We start from the raw sequence: 27,830 nt of genomic DNA on the forward strand, positions 1-27,830 counted from the left end.
GGGCTTTGAATGTGGCCCAACACAAATTCATAAACTTTCTTAAAACACTGTAAATTTTGCTATTTTTTTTTGTTTTGTTCATCAGCTATCATTAGTGTTAGTGTATTTTATGTGTGGCCCAACACAATTCTTCCAATATGACCCAGGGAAGCCAAAAGATTGAACACCTGTTATATGCTGTTTGATTCCATTTATTAAAAAAAAAAAAAAAAAAAAATCTAGGAGCCGGCTGAGGTGGCTCACATCTGTAATCCTAGCACTCTGGGAGGCTGAGATGAGCTCAAGAGTTTGAGACCAGCCTGGGCAATATAATGAGATGTCTCCAAAAAAAAATTTTTTTAAGTAAAAAAACAAAAAAACCTAAATCAAAAAAAAAAAAAAAAGAAAGAAATCTAGAGAGGATAAACCTAATCTATAGTAAAAGAAGGCAGATTACTGGTTAACTGGAGCTACTGGTAATAAAGTACAGTTGGACAGAGAAGAGGAACAGGCACAATGTTTTCCATCTTCACTGATGAAGCAAGTAGTTACATGAGCAAATATATTTGTCAAAACTCATTAAAATGTAAACATAAAAAAGACGAGCATTTTCTTGTATGTAAATTACAGACTAATAAAACTGGTTAAAACATTTTGGATAGTCATTTAGAACAAGATAAATTGGATTCACATTTTATACTTTAAGATAAATTCTAAAATTAGCCAGGCATAATGGTACAGGCTGGTCTCAAACTCCTGAGCTCAAGTGATCCTCCCACCTCAGCCTCTCAGCCTCCCAGGGTGCCAGGAGACAGGCAGATCACGAGGTCAGGAGTTCGAGACCAGCCTGACCAACATGGTAAAACCCCGTCTCTACTAAAAATACAAAAATTAGCCGGGTGTGGTGGCGCACCCCTGTAATTCCAGCTACTCAGGAGGCTGAGGCAGGGGAATCGCTTGAATCTGAGAGGCGGAGGTTGCAGTGAGCTAAGATAGCGCCACTGCACTCCAGCCTGGGCGACAGAGCAACACTCCATCTCAAAAATAAATAAACAAACAATTTAAGAGGAAAGAATAGTCTTTTCAACAAATGAGGTGGGGACAATGGATATCTACAAGCAAAAGGAAAAACCTGGACCACTACTCTCATATCATACACAAAAATTAACTCAAAAGAGATTGTAGACCTAAATGTTAAGAGCTAAACTATAAAAATCATAGGAGTTTTATAGGAGTTTCATAGGAGTAAATCTCTGTGGCCTTGAGTTAGGCAATGCTTTGTTTGATATGACATCAGAAGCACAAGCAACAAAAGAAAAAACAGACATAAATTGAACTTCATCAAAATTAAAAACTGTGTTACAAAGAACACCATCAAGCAAGTGAAAAGATAACCTATAGTCGGGGCACAGTGGCTCGCGTCTAAAATCTCAGCACTTTGGGAAGGTGAGGCAGGCGGATCATTTGAGGTCAGGAGTTCAAGACCAGCCTGGCCAACACGGTTAAATTCCATCTCTACTAAAAATACAAAAATGGGCCGAGCGCGGTGGTGCACGCCTATAACCCAAGCTACTCTGGAGGCTGAGGCAGGGGGATCGCTTGAGCTCAGGAATTTGAGACCAGCCTGGGAAGCACGGAGAAGCTCCATCTCTACAAAAAATACAAAAATTAGCCTGGCGTGGTGGTGTATGCCTGTAGTCCCAGCTACCTGGGAGGGTGAGGCAGGAGAATTGCTTGAACCCAGGAAGCGAAGGCTGCAGTGAGCTGAGATCGTGCCACTGTGCTCCAGCCTGGGCGAGAGTGAGACTCCATCTCAAAACAATACAAAAAAAACAAAAAACCACAATGACGCTTCATAACCACTAGAATGGACATAACCCAAACCAAAGACAATATCGGTTATTTATGAGGATGTGGAGAAACTGGAACACTTGTACATTACTGGTAGAAATACAAAATGATGCAGCTGCTTTGGAAAAGTTTGGCAGTTCCATCACAGCAATTCTACTTCAGGAGAAATGAAAATCTAAGGCCACATGAAAAAAATTTTTTTTATTTTTTGAGACAGAGTCTCACTCTTTCACTCAGGCTGGGGTGCAGTGGTGTGATCTCAGCTCACTGCAGCCTCCGCCTCCCAGGTTCAAGCAATTCTGATGCTCCTGCCTCAGCCTCCTGAATCAGCCTCCTGATTATAGGTGCACGCTACCATGCCAGTGTAATTTTTGTATTTTTAGTAGAGATGGGATTTCACCATGTTGGCCAGGCTGGTCTCAAACTCCTGACCTCAAGTCATCTGTCCACCTCAGCCTCCCAGATTGCTGGGATTATAGGCATGAGCCACTGCTCCCAGCCTCATATGAAAATTTGTACATGAAAGTCCACAAAAGCATTACTCATTGCCAGAAAAAGGAAATAATCCAAATGTTCATCAACTGATGATAGGTAAAAGTGGTATATTCAGGCCAGGAGCAGTGGCTCACACCTGTAATCCCAGCACTTTGGGAGGCTGAGGGAGGTGGATCACTTGAGGCCAGGAGTTCAAGACCAGCCCGGCCAACATGGCAAAGCCCTTTCTCTACTTTTTTTTTTTTTTTTTTTTTGAGACGGAGTCTTGCTCTGTCACCCAGGCTGGAGTGCAGTGGCGCCATCTCGGCTCACTGCCAGCTCTGCCTCCTGGGTTCATGCCATTCTCCTGCCTCAGCCTCCCGAGTAGCAGGGACTACAGGCACCTGCCACCATGCCCAGCTAATTTTTTGTATTTTTAGTAGAGACAGGGTTTCACTGTATTAGCCAAGATGGTCTTGATCTCCTGACCTTGTGATCTGCCCACCTCAGCCTCCCAAAGTGCTGGGATTATAGGCGTGAGCCACTATGCCCAGCCTCTGGGTATATCATTTCTATTAAAAAGACAGTACCTCCTGAAGTTAGAATGTGACTCTCCCATCAGATAGCCAAACTGTCATGCTTGCTCTTACTACAGTAATCTTTTATATTTTAATGACAACAAAAAGTTCCCATTGCATTGTTTTAAGTAATCATTGAAAACAGCTACACCTGCTGGTGATACATGAACACCTTAACACTACATTAAAATGGCAGTAAAAAGAAAAAAACCCACTTTCTTCTCAGAATTTTTAAAGGCCCTCAAAATAAGATTAAACTCTATAATTTGATTACATTATTTCAGGCAGAGTTCTTTCAACAGGTTCATATGTTCCAAGGCTAAAAAAAAAAACATAGCATACTGAGAAAACGAAAATTAAGAGTTTTAGTTAACATCTATGAAATCACGATTACGTCAAACATTGAGAAAATTGGCTGGGCGCAGGCACTTTGGGAAGCAGAGCCAGGCAGATCGCTTGAGCCCAGCAGTTTGAGACCAGCCTAGGCAACATGGCAAAACCCATCTCTACAAAAAATACAAAAATTAGCTAGGTGTGGCGGTGTGCACCTGTAGTCCCTGCTATCCAGGGGACTGAGAAGGGAGGATCGCTTGAGCCCAGGAAGTCAAGGCTGCATTGAGCCATGATAGCACCACTGCGTTCCAGCCTCAGCAACAAAGCGAGACCCTGTATCAAACACACACACACACACACACACACACCACCCAAAGTGAGACCCTGTATCAAACACACACACACACACACACACACACACACACACACCCCACCCAAAAAAACACATTGAGGAATTCAGGAAAAATGAAACCTTTATGTCAGAAAGGCAATTTTTGGGCACTGAAAAATGTCTTTTCCGTATAAATTATTCTACTTTCTACAGTTTCTCAACTGATAGCAGTTAATCACTCTAAATTAACTGGTTGGCAAAAATGAAACCCTTTAGCATTTTCCAACATTAAAAGAACTCTTTTTTTTTTGGACGGAGTCTCACTCTGTCACCCAGGCACGCACCATCACGCCCAGCTGATTTTTGTATTTTTAGTAGAGATGGGTTTTCACCATGTTGGCCAGGATGGTTCGTACTCCTGACCTCAAGTGATCTGCCCACCTCAGCTTCCTAGAGTGTTGGGCTTACAGGTGTGAGCCACCATGCCTGGCAAAAGATTTCCTTTTAAGAAAAATGTGGGATTTTTTTCTACAAAGGCTCTTTAACCACACAAGCACAGAATACTAGTTTATGCAACTATATTATACAACAACTCCCTAATTTTAATGCAGAAACATCCATCTTATTTTTCTTTTTGAGGCAGGGTTTCGCTCTTTCACCCAGGCTGGAGCCCAGTGGTGCAGTCACAGTTCCCTGCAGCCTGGATCTTCTGGGTTCAATTGATCCTCCCACCTCAGTCTCCCAAGTAGCTAGGACTACAGGAGCACACCATGATGGCTGGCTAAGATTTCTTTTTTTTTTTGTAGAGATGGGTTTTTGCCATGTTGCCCAGGCTGGTCTTAAAACTCCCGGTCATGCGATCTGCCCACCTCAGCCTCTCAAAGTGCTGGAATTACACGTGAGCCACCAAGCCTAGCCGAAACATCCTTCTAATAGGATCTTAACATTGGTTGAAGTTAGTTGCCCCTCTGCTTCAAAAGAAATTCTGCCTTTGAGGAAATAACTGTAGGTATATGTAAAGCAAGATTAGCAATCTAGTAAATTAATCTAGCAAACCCTCTTCTTCAAATTTAAGTTCAGATTTAAATGAGATTTCAGATTAAAAAGCTTTGGAATTACTTTTTTTTTTTTTTTTTGAGATAGGGTCTCACTATATTGCCCATGCTGCTCTCGAACTCATGGGTTCAAGTCATCCTCCAGCTGGGATATCAGGCATGGAGCCACTGTGTCCAGCCAATTAGTCTGGTTTTGTTTTTGTTTGTTTTTTGTTTGTTTGTTTGTTTTGAGATGGAGTCTCACTCTGTTGCCTAGGCTGAAGTGCAGTGGCATGATCTTGGCTCACCGCAACCCCTGCCTCCCGGGTTCAAGCAATTCTCCTGCCTTGGCCCCACCTAGTAGCTGGGATTACAGGCGGCAGGTGCCACCATGTCTGGCTAATTTTTGTATTTTAGTAGAGATGGGGTTTCGCCATGTTGGCCAGGCTGGTCTCAAACTCCTGACCTCAGGTGATCCACCCACCTCAGCCTCCCAAAGTGCTGGGATTACAGGCATGAGCCACCGCGCCCAGCCAGTATTTATGTTTGAGACGGGGTCTCACTCTGTCGCCCAGGCTGGAGGGCAGTGGCATAATCACAGCTCACTGCAGCCTCTACTTCCTGGGCTCAAGTGATCCTCTCGCCTCAGTCCCCCAAACAGCTAGGGCTACAGGCATATGCCACCATGCCCAGCTAATTTTTTTGAATTTTAGTAGAGACAAAGTCTCTGTTGTCCAGGCTGATCTTGGGCTCCTGAGCTCAAGCAATCCTCCTGCCTTGGCCTCCCAAAGTGCTAAAATTACAGGTGTGAGCCATCACACCCGGACTCCAATTACTCTTTTTGAAGAGGATACTATATAATCACAACTGATGGGCATTTTTCCTCCCCTGTTTTTCTTCATAAAATCCATGTGAATATCTATGTAATGTTGTTCATCAAAAGTCAATGCATAGCCTTATCAAAAAGTCAGAGCTAAACTACAACTATTTATTCATTATAAACTTAGTTACTCAATTCATGCAGCATGCAAACTACAAGCAAACACAGGCAGGATTATTCTCACCTTTACCTGCTCTATATGTCTTGGCTTGATTCACTGGCATGGGCGTCATAGGTATTGGGTATAAAGGCTTGAGAGAATTAAAAAAAAAATTAACATTAGGCACCTATGATAATAACAAGGTATTCTGTCACTCTTAGCTTTATATTGCTAGAGAGCTAGGCATGAGGTTTCCTGATTCTCCATTAGTCATTAAAAAATTAGATCATACCCACAGCTAAAAGGAACCAACCCCAAACTATAGTAAATCTAAACCTTTTTTTTCCACAGAAAACATTCTCAGATTTAGGTCCTTATACTTAAGAACACATTGAATCTCTGCATGCCTGTCTGTTTCAAATGCATATGCATAATCATCACACCCTCAAGTCACTGAAAACCTAAAGAGTGCTTGGTGTCAGATACAAACAACTGGGGAGGCTAAGTGAACAACAAATTCTATGACTTACTTGCACGCCTGGGCTCACTGGGACTGGATACATCATATTTGGTGCAAAACAAACAGGCTGAGTATAAACTGGAGTTGGCTGTTGATGACCCACCATAGATGGGCTAGGTTGTGCTTGAGGCCGAGGTGAAGTTGGGGTAGTAGAAGGCTTTGGCTACAAAAACAACAATAAATTCAATTATTTCAAGGTAACAGATGAACTATTATTGCAATTTAAAGACTGATTTTCACAATATTTCTAATTTTACTTGCTTTAACTATGTCCCTTTTATTGAAAACAAAAACACAGCACAGAAATTCTCACATTTCAATAAAAGAAAAAATGTTTCAGTAGGAACTTAAAACTTTGCCAATTAAAAAATATTAAAAACAGTGGCAGCTATTTTTAAGAAACTGATGGAAGTGTTTTTAAAAATTAAAAATAAATATATCTTCTTATGATCTCAGTAGAATAATAACAATAGTACAGTCATCTCTTGGTATCTGTGGGGGATTGGTTACAATACCCTGTGAAGATATCAAAGTCTTGGAATGCTCAAGTCCCTTACATAAAATCGTGTAGTATTCACATACAACCTATGCATATCCTCCTATATACTTTACATCATCTCTAGATTACTTATAATACCTAAAACAAGGTAAATGCTTTACTGTATTGTTTTGGAATAACGACAAGGAAATGTCTGCATGTGTTCAGTACAGATTATCCTAGCTATATTTTTGATCCGTGGTTGGTTGAATCCAATGATGCAAAACCTTCAGGTGCAGAGGACATATCTATAAACCTGACAGCCTAGCTAGCCAACCATCGTCAAATTCTGGGTCAGAGAAATTCAAAGATTTGCCCAAGATCACATCTAATTGATGACAAAACAAAGACCTTTTTTTTAATGTCTAAAAAGTATTCATTAATGGCCATGTAAAAAAAAGAAAGAAGGTTGTTTTAGCACACTAAAACAAAATTCAGATGGCAGGTATGGAAGAAGAACTATTACTAATAATTTTTCTTTTTTTGGGACTAGATAACCTCGAAGAAAGTAATAAACCTACCTGAGAGAAGGAACGTGGGTTGAACTCCTTTGCATTGGGATTCAATGTTGATTTCCTAACTTGCCTAAAAAAAATATAAAGGCCAGTGAAATCTACATGGACTTTATGTTGCTCTAAAATCTTCCATACCTGACAATTTAAAAAAAATTGCTAAATATAGATTTAAACTGTTCTCACTAGAAGATCACTAATCGTTTTTATTGAAACATATACACTTATATTGCCCATTCCTTAATCCCTTAAAGAATACAGCCATAAAAGAACAACTTTTTAAAAATCTGAGTAATATACAACCGTTCCTCTCAAACGCAATAAAAAAATACTTTTTTTTTTTTCCTTCAGAGTCCCACTCTGTTGCTCAGGTTGGAGTGCAGCAGTGCAATCTTGGCTTACTGCAACCTCTGCCTCCCGAGTTTAAGCCATTCTCTTGCCTTAGCCTCCTGATTAGCTGGGATTACAGGAGACTGCCACCATGCCCAGCTAATTTTTTTTAATTTTTATTTTTAGTAAAGATGGGGTTTCACCATTTTGGCCAGGCTGACCTTAAGTGATCTGCCTGACTCAGCCTCCCAAAGTGCTGGGATTACAGGTATGAGCTATCACGCCCGGCAATCAACAAACACTTGAGCTGAAAAGACAGTAGCTACTTATAAAATATCCTTAAAAGCAATTCTTAACATAACCGTATCCTTTTATTTATTTATTTATTTACTTTTGAGACAGAGTCTCGCTCTGTCACCCAGGCTGGAGTGCAGTGGCATGATCTCGGCTCACTGCAGCTTCCACCTCCTGGGTTCAAGCAATTCTCCTGCCTCAGCCTCCCGAGTAGCTGGGATTACAGGCACCTACCACCATGCCTGGCTAATTTTTGTATTTTTAGTACAGACAGGGTTTCACCATGTTGGCCAGGCTGGTCTTCAACTCCTAACCTCAAGTAATCTACCTGCTTGGGCCTCCCAGAGTGCTGGGATTATAGGTATGAGCCACCAGTCAACATACCAATATTCTAGCATGCAGTAATTTTTATGTGAGAACATATTTTACATGACATACCTGGAAACAGTCATGGCTGTAAAAAAAATTGCCTCAAATCAAGAATAAGCAGTCCCCAATTTATCAATAAGCTGCATTCCAAAACTTCAGCTTTAACTGGATTGTTTGGTACCCGAACACCTAAGTCAATGGTAGTTAAGTTCTGAGGTTAGCCCCTAAAAGTCCATTTAATTAATATACTGAATGTGCAGAATTAAGTCTATCTTAACAAATCTAAACATTAACTAAAACAGAGTTTCTGATGAAAAATATTTTGAATTCCAAGTAGAAGCACCGCATGCTTCTCTCCTTGACAATGGCAGTTTTTCACCCTAGCAGCACAGTGAGGGTGACTAATGAGTGGAATCCAGTAAAGATAGGTCCCCGGAATTGATAATTTTTCAACTCCTGTTCATTTACAGAAAAACTTTTCTTAATTTATGCCTTGTTTTTCTAGCCCTGGGGTGCAAAAAAGGGGAAGAACAGAAGAGTAGCACAGGGTGCAATAACCTCATTTACTTAAGGTTTGGACTAGCTGTTTGTAAACTAAGGGCAATGTATAAAGTAGTCTAAAAGTCCAGATGGATTTTTCACAGTTGGAAGGACCTAAATGCCTTTAAAAAAAAAAAAGTTAATTGAGTAACAGGATGGTCTAAGTTCCAGGTTTACTCACTCAGCTGCGTCTTTCTTCTCTTCCTTATCATCTTTCTCTTGTTTACATGCTGGGCTGGAAGTCTGAACCCCTTGGGAAGTGACCTCAGGTCCCCTCTTGTGCTCCGTGTTACTAAGTATTGAAGGGGAAATGCTGGGGCTATTCGGCTTGCTGCTGCCACTTGTACAGTTGCTGCTGCTATTTTCAATGAAAGAATCCTTAGCACTTGGTTCAATTTTGTCTTTGATCAAATCTCTTGATTTTTCTCCCTCTCTATTTTTGTTTAGTAGTTGATCCATGGATTCAGAAGTAGAACTTGGCTGTAACTAAATAAAGGAAACAATTATACTTAAATATCTTAAATAACTTTAGTAATCCATTTTTGCCATGAGCACAAGCAAAGTAATATTAACTATACGCATGAAATGTTTTGAATAAGGCTTTTTTAATACTTTAAGAGTAATGCTTTTACTATAAACTAACAATAACAGAATACCTATATAGCACAACCACAGTCACCAAAGCACTCAAATGTCCTAGCCTCTGAAGTTCAATATTTACTGAGTGCTTACCACATGTCAGAAATTGTGCCTGCTGGGTGAGAAAAATATGAAATAGTTTCTATCCTCTTATACTTGTCATCTAAATAAGATCAGACACTTCACAATAAAATGAGTAAATGCTAAGAGATTCTACAGAAAAAGCAACCTATAAAAAAGAAAGGTTTCTCAATGGAAGTGTCAGCTAGTCTAAGGTGTGAAAGAAGTTTAGGAAAGGTGTTGGGATGGAGAATAGTCTAAGTAAAAGGAAAAGTATGTTTAAAAATCCAAAGAAAAGGGAGAAGATGGCTCTATCACATAAAAGAATAGCACCAATGGGGGCTGGGCACAGTGGCTCACGCCTGTAATCCCAGCACTTTGGGAGGCCGAGGCAGGCGGATCACGAGGTCAGGAGATCGAGACCATCTTGGCTCACACGGTGAAACCCCATCTCTACTAAAAATACAAAAATTAGCCAGGCGTGGTGGCAGGCGCCTGTAGTCCCTGCTACTCGGGAGAATGAGGTAGGAGAATGGTGTGAACCCGGGAGGTGGAGCTTGCAGTGAGCCAAGATCGCGCCACTGCACTCCAGCCTGGGCGACAGAGCAAGACTCCGTCTCAAAAAAAAAAAGATAGCACCAATGAGCTGGGCACAGTGGCTCATCACTGTAATTCCAGCTTCCAGCACTTTGGGAGGCTGAGGCAGACAGACTGCTTAAGCTCAGGAGTTCAAGACCAGCCTGGGCAACATAGTGATACCCTGTCTCATTTAAAAAATAATAATAAAATAACAAAAATAAAGAAGTAAAAAAAAGCACCAATGGCTGGACCAAGGGTGAGACACACATGTACAAGTGAGTCAGAAAATAACAGACTCGTCAAAAGGAATATGACAATAAAGGAACTTAAAAGCTATGTTCAGGGCTGCGTGCAGTGGCTAACACCTATAATCCTAGCACTTTGGGAAGCCAAGGCGGGTGGATCACTTGAGGTCAGGAGTTTAAGACCAGCCTGGCCAACATGGTGAAACTCCGTCTCTACTAAAGATAAAAAAAAAAAAAATTAGTCAGGCGTGATGGCGCACACATGTAAATCCCAGCTACTTGGGAGGCTGACATATGAGAATCACTTGAACCCGGGAGGCGGAGGTTGCGGTGAGCCAAGATCACACCACTGCACTTCAGCCTGGGTGACAGAGCAAGACTCCATCTAAAAATTAAAAAAAAAAAAAAAAAAAAAATTAAAAAGCTACGTTTAGGACTTTGGCTTTTAATTCTCAGGGCAAATGGGAAGTCTATGAGGAATTTTAAGTAGGGTAGAGTACTGGGCAGATTTATAGTTCAAAAAGGTGAACACAGCAGCTTTGTGTGAAATGAACTGGAGGGAGGGTAATTAGGATGTGGAGGGACCATCATGCAGGCTGGACTAAGCGCTGGGCCTAGTCAGCTTGGAAGGTCATAAGTAGATGAATTCAGAATGAGACCGGACTGTACATACTGGTCAGTTAGACATTCTAAACCCCTGAGTAAAAAAAGGAGACAGCAGGGGAGAAGAGACAGAGCATGGTGGCCAAACAGAACCTTCCAGTGATCATCCCCAACAAGCAGCACCAAACTGAACAACTATCCACATACGAAAGCACCTTCATAAGAACCAAAAATTAGGTAAGCGATCACAGTATCTGGTTTTGACACCCTATCAAGGAAAAAGAAACCGAAAAAGATAAGGAAGATAGTCTTGAACTGCCCCCCCAACACCCCTGACATTCCCCCACAATGCAGTGTGGGGTGGAGAAAGAATCTGTGTGCTCGGAGGGGAGAGAGAAATGACTGTGGGATTTTGCATTGAAACTCAGTGCTGCCCTGTCATAATGGAAAGCAGCATAGGACAGAATTCAGCCAGCACCCACAGAGGGAGTATTTAGACCAGCACTAGTCAGAGGGGAATTGTCCATCCCAGTGATTAGAATCTGAATTTCCGGCTGGACGCTATGGTCTGTAATCCCAGCACTTTGGGAGGCCAAGGCGGACGGATCACCTGAGGTTGGGAGTTGGAGACCAGCCTGACCAACATGGAGAAACCTCGTCTCTACTAAAAAACAAAAAAATTAGCTGGAGGTGGTAGCGCATGCCTGTAATCTCAGCTACTCGGGAGGCTGAGGCAGAAGAATTGTTTGAACCCGGGAGGCGGAAGTTGTGGTAAGCTGAGATCGCGTCACTATACTCCAGCCTGGGCAATAAGAGCAAAACTCTGCCAAAAAAAGCAAAGAATCTGAATTTTGGTAAGCCCCACCACCATGGGTAAAGTGCTCTGGGGTCCTAAATAAACTTGAAAGGCAGTCTAGACCAGAAGGACTGCAATTCCTGGACAAGTCATGGTACTGTGCTGGGCTCATAGCCAGTGGACTTGGGGTACACGTGACCCACTGAGACACCAGCTAGGGTGGCCAAGGGAGTGCTTGTGCCAGCCTTCCCCCAACTCCAGGTACCACAGCTCACAGCTCTGGGAGGAGAGGGAAGAGTGGGGAGGACTTTGTCTTGCAATGTGGATACTAGTTCAGCCACAGTAAAATAAAGCACCAAGCATAGTTCTGAAGCCTCGATTCTAGGCCACAGCTCCCAGATGACATTTCTAGACATATTCTGGACCAGAAGGGAACCCATTGCCTTGAAGGGAAATACCTAGTCCTGGTAGGATTCACCACCAGCTGACTAAAGAGCCCTTGTGCCTTGAATAAAAAACAAGGCGCCATATCGTATTGTGCCAGCTTCAGATATGACCCAGCACATTCCCGGCTGTGGTGTCCATGGGGAGACCCACCTGCTTGAGGTGAGAGAAGAGTAAAAAGGACTTTATCTTGCAAGTGGGTGCCAGCTCAGCCCCAGTACAATAAAGCAGATTCCTAAAGCTCCCGATCCCAGGCCCTGGCTCCTGGGCAGCATTTCTAGATGCACCCTGGGCCAAAAGGGAACCTGTTGCACCGAAAGTAAAGACCCAGTTCTTGCAGGATTCTTCACCTACTGACTAAAGCACCCTTGGGCCTTGAATTAACATCAGTGGTGGCCAGAAAATAGCTGCCACAGGCCTTGGGTTAGACCAAGTACAGTTCCAGTGATGGTGGCCGTGACAGTGCTTGTGTCACCCTTCCCCAAACTCCAGGCAGCTCAGCACAAAGAGAGACTCCATTTGTTTGGAGAAATGTAAGAGGACAAGAGACTGCCTGGTAATACAGGGAATTCTCCCAGATCTTCCCCAAGACTACCAAGGTGATACCTCTACAGAGTCACAGCATTACTAGTCTTGGGGTGCCCTCTAATGCATGTATTGCTGCAGTGAGCGAAGACTTAGATGACAACACTTAATTCCCTTTGAATACTTGAAAAACCTTCTCAAGAAGAATGGGGGCCGGATGCAGTGGCTAACGCCTGTAATCCCAGCACTTTGGGAGGCCGAGGCGGGCAGATCACGAGGTTAGGAGTTCAAGACCAGCCTGACCAACATGGTGAAACCCCATCTCTACTAAAAATACAAAAATTAGCCAGGCGTGGTGGCACGCGCCTGTAATCCCAGCTACTCAGGAGGCTGAGGCAGGAGAATCGCTTGAATCCGGGAGACGGAGGTTGCGGTGAGCAAAGACTATGCCACTGCACTCCAGCCTGGGCGACACAGCGAGACTCTGTCTCAAAAAAATAAAAAAAAAAAGGAATGGGTACAAACAAAACCAGACTACAAAGAATAGAATACCCAACTCTTCAATGCCCAGACACTGATGAACATCCACAAGCATCAAGGCCATCCAAGAAAACATGACCTCACCAAATGAACTAAAAATAAAGGACACCAGTGACCAATTCCCAAGTGATAAGAGATATGTGAACTTTCAGACAGAATTCAAACTGAATGCTTTGAGAAAGTTCAATGAAATCCAAGATAATACAGAGAACAAATTCAGAATCCTATAAATTTAAAAAAGAGGCTACAATAATTATTAGTAAAAAGAATCAAGCAGAAATCCCGAAGTGGAAAAATTCAATTGACAAACTGAAAAATGCATCAGAGTCTCTCAATAGCAGAAATGTATCAAGCAGCAGTAAACACTAGTGAGCTTGAATTCAGGTTATTTGAAAATAAACAACCAAGCTGGGCACGATGACTCACGCTTATAATCCTAGCACTTTAGGATGCCAAGGCGGGCGGATCACCCTGAGGTCAGGAGCTCAAGACCAGCCTGGCAAACGTGGCAAAACCCCGTCTTTACTAAAAATACAAAAAGTAGCTGGGCATGGTGGCACATGCCTGTAATCCCAGCTATTTGGGAGGCTGAGGCAGGAGAATCACTTGAACCTGGGAGTTGGAGGTTGCAGTGAGCCAAGATGGCACCACTGCACTCCAGGCTGGTAACAGAGCATGACTCTGTCTCAAAAAAAAAAAAAAAAAAAAAAAAAAAAAAAAAAAAAAAAAAAAAAAAAGTTCTTCAATCTGCAAGAAAAGGATGTTAACAAACAATAATAAATCACCTGAAGGTGCAAAAACTCACCGGTAACAAGTACACAGAAAAATACAGAATATTGTAACACTGTAATTGTGGTATATAAATTACTACTCATATTTTGAGCAGGAAGAATAAAAGATGAACCTTTCAAAAATAAGAACTACAATTTTTTTTTTTTTTGGGTGAGACGGAGTCTCGCTCTGTTGCCCAGGCTGGACGGCAGCGGCGCGATCTCGGCTAACTGCAACCTCCGCCTCCCTGGTTCAAGCAATTCTCCTGCCTCAGCCTCCTGAGTAGCTAGGATTACAGGTGTGTGCCACCACGCCTGGCTAATTTTTGTATTTTTAGTAGAGACAGGGTTTCACCACATTGGTCAGGCTGGTCTCGAACTCCTAACCTTGTGATTCGCCGCCCCCCGCCTTCCAAAGTGCTGGGATTAGGCGTGAGCCACTAGGCCAGGGTTTTGTTTTGTTTTGTATTGTTTTTTGAGACAGTCTTACTCTGTTGCCCAGACTGGAGTGCAGTGGCGCACTCTCGGCTCACTGCAACCTGGGCCTCCTGGGTTCAAGTGATTCTCCTGCCTCAGCCTCCGAGTAGCCGGGATTACGGGCACCCGCCACCATGTCCGGCTAATTTTTCTATTTTTAGTAGAGAGGGGGTTTTGCCATATTGGCCAGGCTGGTCTCGAACTCCTGACCTTAGGTGATCCGCCCACCTCAGCCTCCCAAAGTGCTGAGATTACACACGTGAACCACTGCGCCTGGCCTACAACTACAGTTTTTAAAGACATAGTATAATAAAGATATAAAGATATAAATAAAAACAACAAAAGTTAAAAAGCGGGCAGATGAAGTTGAAATGTAGAGTTTTTATTAGTTTTCTCTTTGCTTGCTTGTTTTTGCAATCAAAGTTTTAAGTTGTCATTGGTTTAAAATAATGGGTTATAAAATATTATTTGCAACCCTCATGTGTCTCTCTTTTTTTTTTTTTTGAGACGGAGTCTCGCTCTGTCACCCAGGCTGGGGTGCAGTGGCACAATCTTGACTCACTGCAACCTCTGCCTCCTGGGTTCAAGCAATTCTCCTGCCTCAGCCTTCTGAGTAGCTGGGATTACACGCGCATGCCTCCACGCCTGGCTAATTTTTGTATTTTTAGTAGAGATGGGGTTTCACCATGTTAGCCAGGCTGGTCTCAATCTCCTGACCTCTTGATCCACCCACCTCGGCCTCCCAAAGTGCTGGGATTACAGGTGTGAACCACCGCACCCGGCTGTCATGGTGATCTTAAATCAAAAACACCTACAACAGATACACAAAAAATATAAAGCAGGAAATTAAAACATACCACCAGAGAAAATCACTTTCAAAACAAGGAAGGGAGGGAGGGGAAAAAGGAGCAAAGAGGAAATAAAAAAGAAGGGGGAAGGGAGGGAGTAGGACTACAAACCACCAGACAACAAGTAACAAAATGGTAGTAGTTAAGTCCTCACTAATCAGTAACAACACTGAATGTAAATCGACTAAACTCTCCAATCAAAAGATGTAGAGTGGCTAAATGGATTTTAAAAAAAGGCTGGGTGCGGTGGCTCACGCCTGTAATCCCAGGACGTTGGGAGGCCGAGGCAGGCAGATCACCTGAGGTTAGGAGTTCAAGAACAGCCTGATGAACATAGTGAAACCTCATCTCTACTGAAAATACAAAAAAGTTAGCTGGGCATGGTGGCAGGCGCCTGTAATCCCAGCTACTTGGGAGGCTGAGGCAAGAGAATTGCTTGAACTCAGGAGGTGGAGGTTGCAGTGAGCCGAGATAGCGCCATTGCCCTCCAGCCTGGGCAACAACAGCAAAACTCTGTCTCAAAAAAAAAAAAAAAAAAAAAAAAACCAAAGATCCATTGCCTACAAGAAACACACTTTACCTATAAAATCACACATAGACTAAAATTGAATAGTTGGAAAACGATATTCCATGCAAATGGAAAGCAGAAAAGAACAGGAGTAGCTATGCTTAGATAAAATAGATTTCGAGACAAAGTCTATAAAAAGAGACAAAGAAGATCATTGTATAATGATAAAGGGATCAATTCGGCAAGAGGTTATAACAAGTATAAATATATATGCAACCAATACTGGAGCATCCAGATATATAAAGCAAACATTATTAGAGCAAAAAAGAGAAACAGACCTCAGTAACAGTCAGAAACTTCAACACCCCACTCTCAGCAATGGACAGATCATTCAGACAGAAAATTAACAAAGAAACATTAGACCTAATTTGCTCTATAGACCAAATAGGCCCAATACATATTTACAGAACACTGTGTCCAACAGCTATAGAATATACATTCTTCTCCTCAACATATGGATCATTCTCAAAGACAGACCCTATGTTAAGCCACAAAACAAGTCTAAAGATTTGACCTGGCACAGCGGCTCATGTCTGTAATCCCAGCACCTTGGGAGGCCGAAATAGGTGGATTGCTTGAGTTCAGGAGTTCGAAACAACCCTGGGACACATCACAAAACCCCATCTCTACAAAAAAAAAAAAAAAATCCAAAAATATCATCCATATGTGACGGCATGTGCCTGTAGTCCCAGCTACTTGGAAGGCTAAGGTGGGAGGATTGCTTGAGCCAGGAAGGCGGAGGTTGCAGGTGAGCCAAGATCATGACATGTACTCCAGCATGGGTAACAGAGTGAGACTCTGTTACAAACAAACAAACAAACAAATAAATAAAAATTCAAAAAAGTTGAAATCATATCAACTATCTTCTCTGATCACAAGAAAATAACACTAGAGGCTGGGCACAGTGGCTCATGCCTGTAATTCCAGCACTTTAGGAGGCCAGGGTGGGTGGATCATCTGAGGTCAGGAGTTTGAGATCAGCCTGACCAACATGGTGAAACCCCCTCTCTACTAAAAATAAAAAAAAAATTAGCCAGGAGTGGTGGTACGCGCCTGTAATCCCAGCTACTCAGGAGGCTGTGGCAGGAGAATCACTTGAACTCGGGAGGCAGAGGTTGCAGTAAGCCGAGATCACGCCACTACACTCCAGCATGGGCGACAGAGCGAGACTCCATCTCAAAAAAACAAAAATAAAAATAAAATAAAATAACACTGATAACAAGAGGAACTTTGGAAAGTATACAAATACATGAAAATTAAGCAATATGCTCCTGAATGACCAGTGGGTCCATGAAGAAATTAAGAAAACTGGAAGATTCCTTGAAACAAATGAAAATGGAAACACAGCTTATCAAAACCTATAAGATACAGTAAAAGCAACAATAAGAGGAATGTTTACAGCAGTAAGTGCCTACATCAAAAAAGCAGAAAAACTTCATCTACCACCAATACATCCTAAAGAACTAGAAAAGCAAGGACAAAACCTAAAATCAGTAGAAGAAATAAAAAAAGATCAAAGCAGAAATAAATAAAATTGAAATGAAAATACGAAAGATCAATAAAACAATAAATTGTTTTGAAGAGATAAACAAAACTGACAAACCTTTAGCCAGACTCCGAAAAAAAAGAGAAAACCCAAATAATAAAATGAGAGTGAAAAAGGAGACATTGTAATTGTTACCACCGAAATTCAAAGGATCATTAGAGACTACTATGAGCATCTATAAGCCAATACATTGGAAAACCTTGAAGAAATGGATAAATTCCTAGACACATACAACCTACCAAGATTGAACCACAAAGAAATCCAAAACCCAAATAGACCAATAACAAGTAATGAGATCAAAGCTATAAGAAACAGTCTCTCAGCAAAGAAAAGCCATGGACCTGATGGCTTCACTGCTGAATTCTACTAAACCTTTAAAGAAGAACTAATAATACCAATCCTACTCAAACTATTCCAACACAATACAGGAAGAGGGAATACTTCTAAACTCAGTCTACGAGGCCACTATTACCCTATACAAAACCAAAGGACACATCAAAAAAAGAAAACTAGAAGCCAGTGTCTCTGAAGGACATTATGCAAAAATCCTCAATATAATACTAGCAAACCGAATTCAGCAACACATTAAAAAGATCATTCATCATGACTAAGTGGGATTCATCCCAGGGATGCAAGGATGGTTCAACATATGCAAATCAATAAACTTGGTACATCTTAACAGAATAAAAGACAAAGACCAAAATATATATATATATATTATTTATATTATGTATGATATAAATATATATCACGATATAAATATATAATTTATATCACATAAAATGCAACATCCCCTTATGATTAAAACCTTGGCCGGGTGTGGTGGCTCACGCCTGTAATCCCAGCACTTTGGGAGGCTGAGATGGGCAGATCACAAGGTCAAGAGTTCAAGACCATCCTGGCTAACACGGTGAAACCCCGTCTCTACTAAAAATACAAAAAATTAGCCGGGCGTGTTGGCGGACACCTGTAGTCCCAGCTACTCAGGAGGCTGAGGCAGGAGAACAGCATGAACCCAGGAGGCGGAGCTTGCAGTGAGCCAACAGTACGCCACTGCACTCCAGCCTGGGTGACAGAGTGAGACTCCATCTCAAAAACAAGCAAACAAACAAAAAAACCCCAAAGAACTGGGTATAGAAGGAATATACCTCAACAAAATAAAAGCCATATATGACAGACCCATAACTAGTACCATACTGAACAGGGAAAAACTGAAAGGCTTTCCTCTAAGATCTGGAACAAGACAAGGATGCCCACTTTCACCATTGTTATTCAACATAATACTGGGAAGTCCTAACTGGAGCAATCAGACAACAGAAAGAAATAAAAAGCATCCACATTGGAATGGAAGAATTATCCTTGTTTGCAGATAATATGATCTTACATTTGGAAAAACCTAGACTCCAAAAGAGAAAAACCTATTAGAACTGACAAACAAATTCAGTAAAATTGCAGGATACAAAAATCAACATACAAAAATCAGGAGCATTTTTATATTTAACAGCAAACAATCTGAAAAATTTTTTAAAAGCAATCCCATTTACAATAGCTACAAACATAATAAAATACTTAGGAATAAACTTAACCAAATGAGTAAAAGATTTCTATAATGACAACTTTAAAACATTGAAATTGATGACACAGAAAAAACATGCAAAGAGATTCCATGTTTATGGATTAGAAGAATTAATATTGCTAAAATGTTGATAATACTCAAAGCAATCTACAGATTCAGTGCAATCCCTATCAAAATACCAATGACATTCCTCACAGAAGTAGACAAAAATAATTCTAAAATTTGTAGGGAACCACAAAAGGCCCAAAAGAGCAAAAGCCATACCTAGCAAAATGAACAAAACGGGAGGAATCATTATCTGACTTCAAATTATTGTAACCAAAACGGCATGGTACTGGCATAAAAAAAGATACACAGATCAATGGAACAGAACAGAGAACTCAGAAATGAATCCATACGTCTAAGTGAACTTGTTTTCCACAAAGAAGCCATGAACATACACTGGGGAAAGGACAGTCTCTTCAATAAATGGTGCTGGGAAAACTGGATATCCACATGCAGAAGAATGAAACCAGACCCCTGTGTCCCACCGTATTAAAAAAAAATCAAATCAAAATGGATTAAAGATTTAAATCTAAGACCTCAAACTATGAAACTACTAAAAGAAAACATTAAACTTCCAGGGACATTACTCTGGGCAAAGATTTGAGTAATACCCCAAAAGTACAGGCAACCAAAGCAAAGATGGACAAATGGGATCACATCAAGTTAAAAAGCTTCTGCACAGCAAAGGAAACCATCAACAAAGTGAAGAGACAGCCCACAGAATGGGAGAAAATATTTGCAAACTACTCATCTGACAAGGGATCAATAACCAGAATATAAAAGGCACTCAAGCAACTCGATAGGGAAAATTTCAATAACAATTAAAAATGGGCAAAAGATCTGAATAGACATTTCTCAAAAGAAGACATACAGGCTGGACGCAGCAGCTCACGCCTGTAATCCTAGCACTTTGGGAGGCTGAGGCAGGTAAATCACCTGAGGTTAGGAGTTCGAGACCAGCCTGGCCAACAAGGAGAAATCCCGTCTCTACTAAAAATACAAAAATTAGGCAGACATGGTGGCAGGAGGCAGGAGAATTGCTTGAACCCGGGAGGTGGAGGGCACAGTGAGCCAAGATCACACCATTGCGCTCCAGCCTGGGCAACAAAGTGAGACTGTCTCAAAAACAAAACAAAACAAAACAAAAAAAGGAAGACATACAAGGCCAGGTGCAGTGGCTCACACCTATAATTTCAGCATTTTGGGAAGCCAAGGTGGGAGGATTGCTTGAGCCCAGGAGTTCGAGACCAGCCTGGGCCAAATAGCGAGACTTCATCTTTATTTATGAATGGCAAACAGGTATATGAAAGGTATTCAATACTACTCATCACCAGAAAAATGGAAATTAAAACTACAACAAGATATCATCTCACCCCAGTTAAAATGGCTTTTTCCAAAAGACAGGCAATAATAAATGCTGGTGAGGATGTAGATAAAGGGGAACCTTCACACACTGTTGGTGGACATGTAAATTGGTACAACCACTATGGAGAACAGTATGGAAATTCCTCAAAAAACTAAAAATAGAGCTACCATATGATCAGCAATTGTACTGCTAGGTATATACTCAGAAAGGAAATCAGTTTATTAAAGGAATATCAGCACTCCCATGTTTACTACAGCACTATATACACAACAGCCAAGATTTGGAATCAACCTACGTGTCCGCTGACAGACAAATGGAGAAAGAAAATGTGGTATATATACACAATAGATTACCATTCAGCCATACAAAAGAATGAGATCCTGTCATTTGCAACAATGTAGACGGCACTGGAGGACATTATGTTAAGTAAAATAAGCCAGGGACAGAAAGATAAACTTTGCATATTCTTACTCATTTGCAGGCACTAAAAATTAAAACAATTGAACACATGGAGATAGTAGAATGGTTACCAGAAGTTGGGAAGGGTAATGGGGAGAAGGAGGGAAATGAGGTGATTAGTGGCTACAAAGAAAATTTAGAAAGAATGAATAAGAACTCTGCAGGACTGGAAGCAGAAATGAAAAAGATATTAAAATGATTTAAAATAATTTTAAAGGCTGGGTGCGGTGGCTCACACCTGCAACCCCAGCACTTTGGGAGGCTGTGGCAGCCGGATCACAAGGTCAAGAGATCAAGACCATCCCAGCCAACAGAGTGAAACCCCGTCTCTACTAAAAATACAAAAATTAGCTGGGCGTGGTGGCACGTGCCTGTAGTCCCAGCTACTCAGGAGGCTGAGGCAGGAGAATCACTTGAACCCTGGAGGCGGAGCTCGCAGTGAGCCGAGACTGTGCCACTGCACTCCAGCCTGGCGACAGAGTGAGACTCCGTCTAAAAATAAATAAATAAATAGAATAATTTTAAAATTTAAAAAGTTAAATAAAGAATGAATAAGATCTAGTATTCGACAACAAACCAGGGTGACTACAGTCAGCATTAATTTGTTGTACTTTTTAGAATAACTGAGGGAGTACAATTGCAACGTTCATTACACAAAGAAATGATGAATGATGATGGTGATGGATACCCCATTTACCCTGTGATTATTACACATTATATGCCTTTATCAAAATATCTCACAGACCCCATGAATAATACGTCTACTATGTACCCATAAAAAAATAAAAACCTTTAAAGTAGACTGCAAAACCAAGGATCATCAAAAAGAACAGAAGACAAAGATATTAGTGAAGTAAGTGATGAGGTTTTTAAGTCTGCAGACCAGAAAAAAATAAATGCTACCACTGGCTGAAGATGATTTAAGATGGCATTCTCTACAAAAGAAAGAAAACAGGAATGGCTGAAGAAAAGGGGGAGCAAGTACAAGCAACAAAAACAGAACCTAAGCCACAGGTTAGGACAACGGACCTAAGCCACAGCCCCAGGTGGTGAGAAACAAGCTAAAGAGAAACTTACACAGCCAAAAAGGTTGCCTTAAAATTAGAGAGCCAAGATACCTCTTCAGCCTCAGTATAGGCAAACCATTTTCAATGGTTTCATTACCAAGGCTCTTGGTGTCATGGCAAACAGCATTATGCAACTCTGGCACATCTCAAGCTTTACTGCATTACCAATATAGCTAAAGAGTCAAGTGGCTAAGGGCAAATGTTGACAGGGTATTTATGTGGGCACACTGGCAATTTAAGTCACAATGCAGGAACTTACTACTTAAACTTTCATTTGTTCACAAAAATCTTTAGTAGAGGCTATCCACATAACCGACCAACTATATATATTGCCAAGGACTTTGGAGTTTAATTATCATAAGGGTCCTTGAGTGAAGGCAAAAATTAGACTTTTGGTGTTGCTTTTTCTTACAATGTCAAACACATCTGCATTTCTTACTATGGGTTGGACACTTTTTTTTTTTTCTTTTTCCAGACAGGATCTGACTCCGTTGCCCAGACTGGAGAGCAGTGGTGCAAGCTCACCTCACTGCAACCTCCATCTCCCAGGCTCAAGAGATTCTCCCACCTCAGCCTCCTGAGTAGCTGGTACTATTGGCATGTGCCACCACACCTGGCTAATGTGTGTACTTTTTTGTAGAAACAGGGTTTTACCATGTTACCCAGGTTGGTCTTTAATGCCTGAGCTCAAGCTATCCACCTGTCTCAGCCTCCCAAAGTGCTAAGATTCAGGCATGAGCCATGCACCTATCCAGACGCTGTTCTAAACTATTTATAGGCTTATTCATTTAGTCTTCACAACGGCCCTATTTGATGTAGATACTATTATTGCCATCTTACAAATAGCAAGTCCACTACTTGGTATCTGAATATAGCACTCTGCTATATTGGAATATATTGTTATAATGCTATATTGCTATATATGGAATATAGCACTCTGCTGTATTTCCTCTCTGCGCTATACTAAATCTAATGGAAAACTGAAGTTCTTTTTTTTTTTTTTTTTGGAGACGGATTTTTGCTCTTACTGCCCAGGCTGGAGTGCAGTGGCACGATCTTAACTCATGGCAACCTCCGCCTCCCGGGTTCAAGCATTTCTCCTGCCTCAGCCTTGCGAGTAGCTGGGATTACAGGCGCCTGCCACCACGCCTGGCTAATTTTTTGTATTTTTAGTAGAGATGGGGTTTCATCATGTCAGCCAGGCTGGTCTCGAACTCCTGACCTCAGCTGATCCATCCACCTCAGCCTCCCAAAGTGCTGGGATTACAGGAGTGAGCCATCATGACCAGCAGAAAACTGAAATTCTTATGTGACTTCATATGGAATGGTACAATGACACCATTGTACATTCTCTGTACAATACTGGGTCATCTATATTTTCTAGTAAGAATGAACATGTATTGAATACATACCATGTGCTAGACACTATGCTAAACACTTTATAGGCAATATCTCACTGAGCTCTCACAGAAACGCTATGAAGCAGGTTCTAAAACTAACCCATTTTGGCTTGGGGGAAGTAGATAGCATGCCACAATGTTACGCACATGATGTATAGAGGCCAACATTCAAACCTAGGTCCATTTACCTCTAAAACCCACACTATTAACCCAAAACAGATCAAATTACTAGCAATTCTTACACAAATAAAGCTATTAGCACTCTGCATATGGCTCAAAAGGGAAGGAACAACACACACACAAGGTATTCCTATTTCTGCCTAAATGAAGGACTACAGATATTTGTGAACAAATGCAGTTTGGGGCTATGAGCATGTCATGAAGTTAGCTCTAATGAATCACTGACTGACAGTGCAGCATGCACTATGCACTATGCATTAGTTACTATTCAAAGCACTGCTAGCTTAAACACCAGATGGCCAGCCCTGTTATTTACTAGCCATGTGAGTTTGGGCAGATTACTTAACTTCTCTTTGCCCAAGCTGCCTAACATACACAGTGCAGATACAAACAGAACTTGCTTGACAGAGATGTTAGACAAGATTTAACATACAAGCATGAAGAACAGCATCTGGTACACAGGAAATACACAATAAAACATAAGAGAATAACTTTATATTATCTGAAGAGAACAATTAGAAAGTTCACTCTTATTTTTTTTTAATTAAAATTTAAGTTCTGGGATACATTTTTTTTTTTTCCACTCTCTTTTTTTCTTTGAGACAGATTCTCGCTCTGTCGCCCACTGATGCAATCTCGGATCACTGCAACCTCCACCTCCCAGATTCAAGTGATTCTCCTGCCTCAGCCTCCTGAGTAGCTGGGATTACAGGCATGTGCCACCATGCCTGGCTAATATTTATATTTTTAATAAAGATAGGGTTTCGCCATGTTATCCAGGCTGGTCTCAAACTCCTGACCTCAAGTGATCCACCCGCCTCGGCCTCCCAAAGTGTTGGGATTATAGGTATCAGCCACTGTGCCCGGCCCACTCTCATTTTTTTAAAAACCATTTCTTTTCTTCCTGGTATGCCCCTATGGATCAAGGAGTTATGAGTAAGAGGCTAAATAATACATTTGGTTATTCAGGTACCTAAAAGTAGTAAGACTAAAACTCCTAAAGAGATAGACTTTTTATGTTGCTCCTTCTTGGAATTTAAGTCAAGCATTAATGAAGGTTTACAGAAAGTTGTGCTGATAGCTAAAATGTTTTCTGCTAACTGAAAAAGTATAGCCTTTTAAAATACAGTTAACTCTAATCAAGACAGTACGGTACTGCCATAAGGATAAGACATAGAGATGCAGTGGAGGACAATTCAGAGTCCAGTAATAAACTTTCACATTTGTAGTCAACAGACTTCCAACAAGCATGTGAAGTAATTCAATGGAGTAAAGAATAGTCTTTTTTTTGAGATGGAGTCTCACTCTGTCGCCCAGGCTGAAGTGAATGATCTCAGCTCACTGCAACCTCTACCTCCTGGGTTCAAGCGAATCTCCTGCCTCAGCCACTAGAGTAGTGGGACTACAGGTGTGCGCCACCACACCCAGGTAATTTTTGTATTTTTAGTAGAGATGCAGTTTCACCATTTGGTCAGACTGGTTTCAAACTCCTGACCTCATGTGATCTGCCTGCTTGGGACTCCCAAAGTGCTGGGATTACAGGCGTTGAGAGCCACCGTGCCTGGCCAATAATAGTCTTTTTAACAGATGTTGCTGGGACAACTAATATCTACATACAGAAGAATGAATCTGAACTTACAGAGTAAAAATGGTTATAAGTGTATGGTTATATGTCAATTAGAAATAAAAAATTAATATAAAGAATGAATTTGAACCCCACCTTATACTATATTAAATAACTGCTCAAAATGGGCTGAGCACCAAGTCACTCTCCTATGACCTTTTTTTTTAAAATTTTTAATAACAATTTGTTTCACTTAAAAAAAATCAAATGTTATTCTCATAATATTGTTATAGGAAAGGGGTCCCGATCCAGACCCCAAGAGAGGGCTCTTGGATCTTGCACAAGAAAGAATTCAGGGCGAGTCCGCAGTGCAAAGTGAAAGCAATTTTTCACTTTGGGAGGCTGAGGTGGGCGAGTCACTTGAGTCCAAGTGTTTGAGACCAGCCTGGGCAACATGGCGAAATTCTGTCTCTACAAAAAAATACAAAAGTTATTAATAGCGAGGTGTGGTGGTGCACACCTGTAGTACCAGCTACTCGCTTGCGCCCAGGAGGCTGAGGCTGCTGTGAGCCAAGATTGCACCACTGCCCTCCAGCCTAAGCAAAAGAGCGAGACTCTGTGTCAAAAGAAAAAAAAAGTTGCTCCAAATGGATCACACCTCTAAATGTAATTCTTAAAAAAACCCAGAAGAGTAATAAACCTTAATGATTGACAAAACAGTATTTTCTTAGATATGACACCAAAAGCTTAAGTAACAACAAAATCAGATAAATTGGACTTCATCAAAATTAAAAATTTTTGTGCTTCAAGGAATGAAAAAGTAAAAAGACAACCAACAGAACAGGAGAAAACATTTGCAAACCATGTATCTAACAGGGACTTGTACACACAATATATAAAGAACTCCCACAACCCAATAATAAAAAGACAACTCAATTTTTAAAATGGGTAAAGATTTGAACAGACATCAATCCAAAGAAGATATATAAACGGCCAATAAACACAAAAGATGTTCAACATCATTAGCCATGAAAGAACTGCACATTAAAGCCACAATGAGGTTAACACTTCACACCCACAAGGATGACTATAATCAAAAAAAGACAAGACAATAAGTGTTAGCAAGGATGTGGAGAAACAGAAACCCTCATACCCTGCTGGTGGGAATGTAAAATAGTGCAGATATCTTGGCAAATAGCTTGGTAGTTCCTCAAAAGGTTAAACACAGTTGCCATATGACCCAGCAATTCAACTCCTAGGTAGGTACACAAAAGAAATGAAAACATAGGACGAGAAAAAAACTGCACACTCATGTTTGTGGCAGTGTTATTCAGAATAGTCAAATAGTGAGAACACCACAAATAGCTACAAACTGATTAATGGATAAACAAAACGTGGTATTATCCACATCAAGGAATATTAGTCAGTCACAAAAAGAAATGAAGTACTGAAACATGCTCCAACATGGATGAACCTTTATAACACTACTCTGAAAGAAGCCAGTCATAAAAACCACATATTTTTATTATTCCATTTGTATGAAATGGAATTTGCCCCAAATAAACCCACCCATAGAGACAGAAAGTAGATTAATGGTTGCTTAGGGTTGGGAGTAGGGGAAAGAGAAGGGCTGGAGGCAAATGTGGAACAACTGCTTAACTGGGCACAGGGTTTCTTTTGGGGGTGAAGAGTATGTTTTAAAATCAACTGAGGAGACAGTTGTACAACATTATGAATATTTTAAAAACCACTGATTTATACACTTTAAACAGTTGATTTATATATGTAAATTATATCATTAAAAACCACTGATTTATACACTTTAAACGGTTGATTTATATATGTAAATTATATCTCAATAAAGCTGTTACAAAAACATGCTAATTCACATGCTTCAAAGTAAAAATGTTTTTTCTTCATGAGATATTAAATTCAATCCAAGCGTAGTATAAGAGGAGACTGAATGATGTTAAAAAAAATAATACTGAGGAAAAAATTCAAATGGGGAAGAATACCTACAGCAAGACATCATTTATAGCAAATTTAAAATTATGCAAAATATCATCTATTGCTCACAGATATATTCATATGCAGTATAAATATAAAGAACTGCACAGAAAAGAAACCCTTCCTTTTGGAAGGGAAGAGGGGGAAGCAGCTGAGGAGGGACAAATACATAAGAGGAGTTTAACTGTGTTAGAATGCTTTATTTACTAAGCTGGGTAGTGGGCACATGATCATATTCAATATTCTTTGTATCATTTGTACGTGTTAACTATTGTTTAACAAATTGAAAAACTTTTTTTTTTTTTTTTTTTGAGACGCAGTCTTGCTCTGTTGCCCAGGATGGAGTGGAGTGGTATGATCTCGGCTCACTGCAACCTCTGTCTCCTGGGTTCAAGCGATTCTCCTGCCTCAGCCTCCCAAGTAGCTGGGATTACAGGTGCATGCCACCATGCCTAGCTAATTTTTCTATTTTTGGTCGAGACAGGGTTTCACCATGTTGACCAGGCTGATCTCGAACTCCTGACCTTAGGTGATCTGCCCACCTCGGCCTCCCAAAGTGCTAGGATTACAGGCGTGAGCCACCATGCCCGCCAACAAATTAAAACTGAAGTTAACAACTGTTAATAGCATTAAAGCTGGTAGATACATGTGCTAAAGTATGAAATAATAAGTAGTATTTTGAATGTTACCAATAAGTCAAGAATGAAGCTATTGTTAACATTTAGAAAGCTAAAACACAGGCTGAGGAAAGGCTACCTTTGCCTTTGATTCACTCATCCTTTAATTCAGCTACTTTTTTTAAAAGGCTGGTATTTAGATTTTCCTTTCTAAGAAGCTAAGTTTCAAGAAGATTTCTTGGTTGG

The 27,830-nt window shown here is 40.9% G+C and overlaps 1 protein-coding gene across 50 annotated transcripts in view; it reads right to left on the reverse strand.

Moving 5' to 3' along the window:
* The window catches only part of ATXN2 (ataxin 2), a 146,303-nt gene that overhangs the window by 29,485 nt on the left and 88,988 nt on the right, over positions 1-27,830 (reverse strand). For 28 of the 50 annotated variants that reach the window (XM_054528275.2, XM_054528271.2, XM_054528274.2 and 25 more), the window contains 4 exons: positions 8,845-9,149; positions 7,140-7,203; positions 6,091-6,243; positions 5,645-5,711 (listed from right to left, as the gene is read on the reverse strand). In XM_054528275.2, coding sequence (XP_054384250.1) covers positions 5,645-5,711; positions 6,091-6,243; positions 7,140-7,203; positions 8,845-9,149 — 589 coding nt within the window. The remainder of the gene's footprint in view (positions 1-5,644; positions 5,712-6,090; positions 6,244-7,139; positions 7,204-8,844; positions 9,150-27,830) is intronic. The other 22 variants (XM_054528272.2, XM_009248256.4, XM_054528268.2 and 19 more) reach the window with 1 other exon arrangement.

Source organism: Pongo abelii, chromosome 10, assembly GCF_028885655.2.
Source record: "Pongo abelii isolate AG06213 chromosome 10, NHGRI_mPonAbe1-v2.0_pri, whole genome shotgun sequence".
NCBI lineage: Eukaryota > Metazoa > Chordata > Mammalia > Primates > Hominidae > Pongo > Pongo abelii.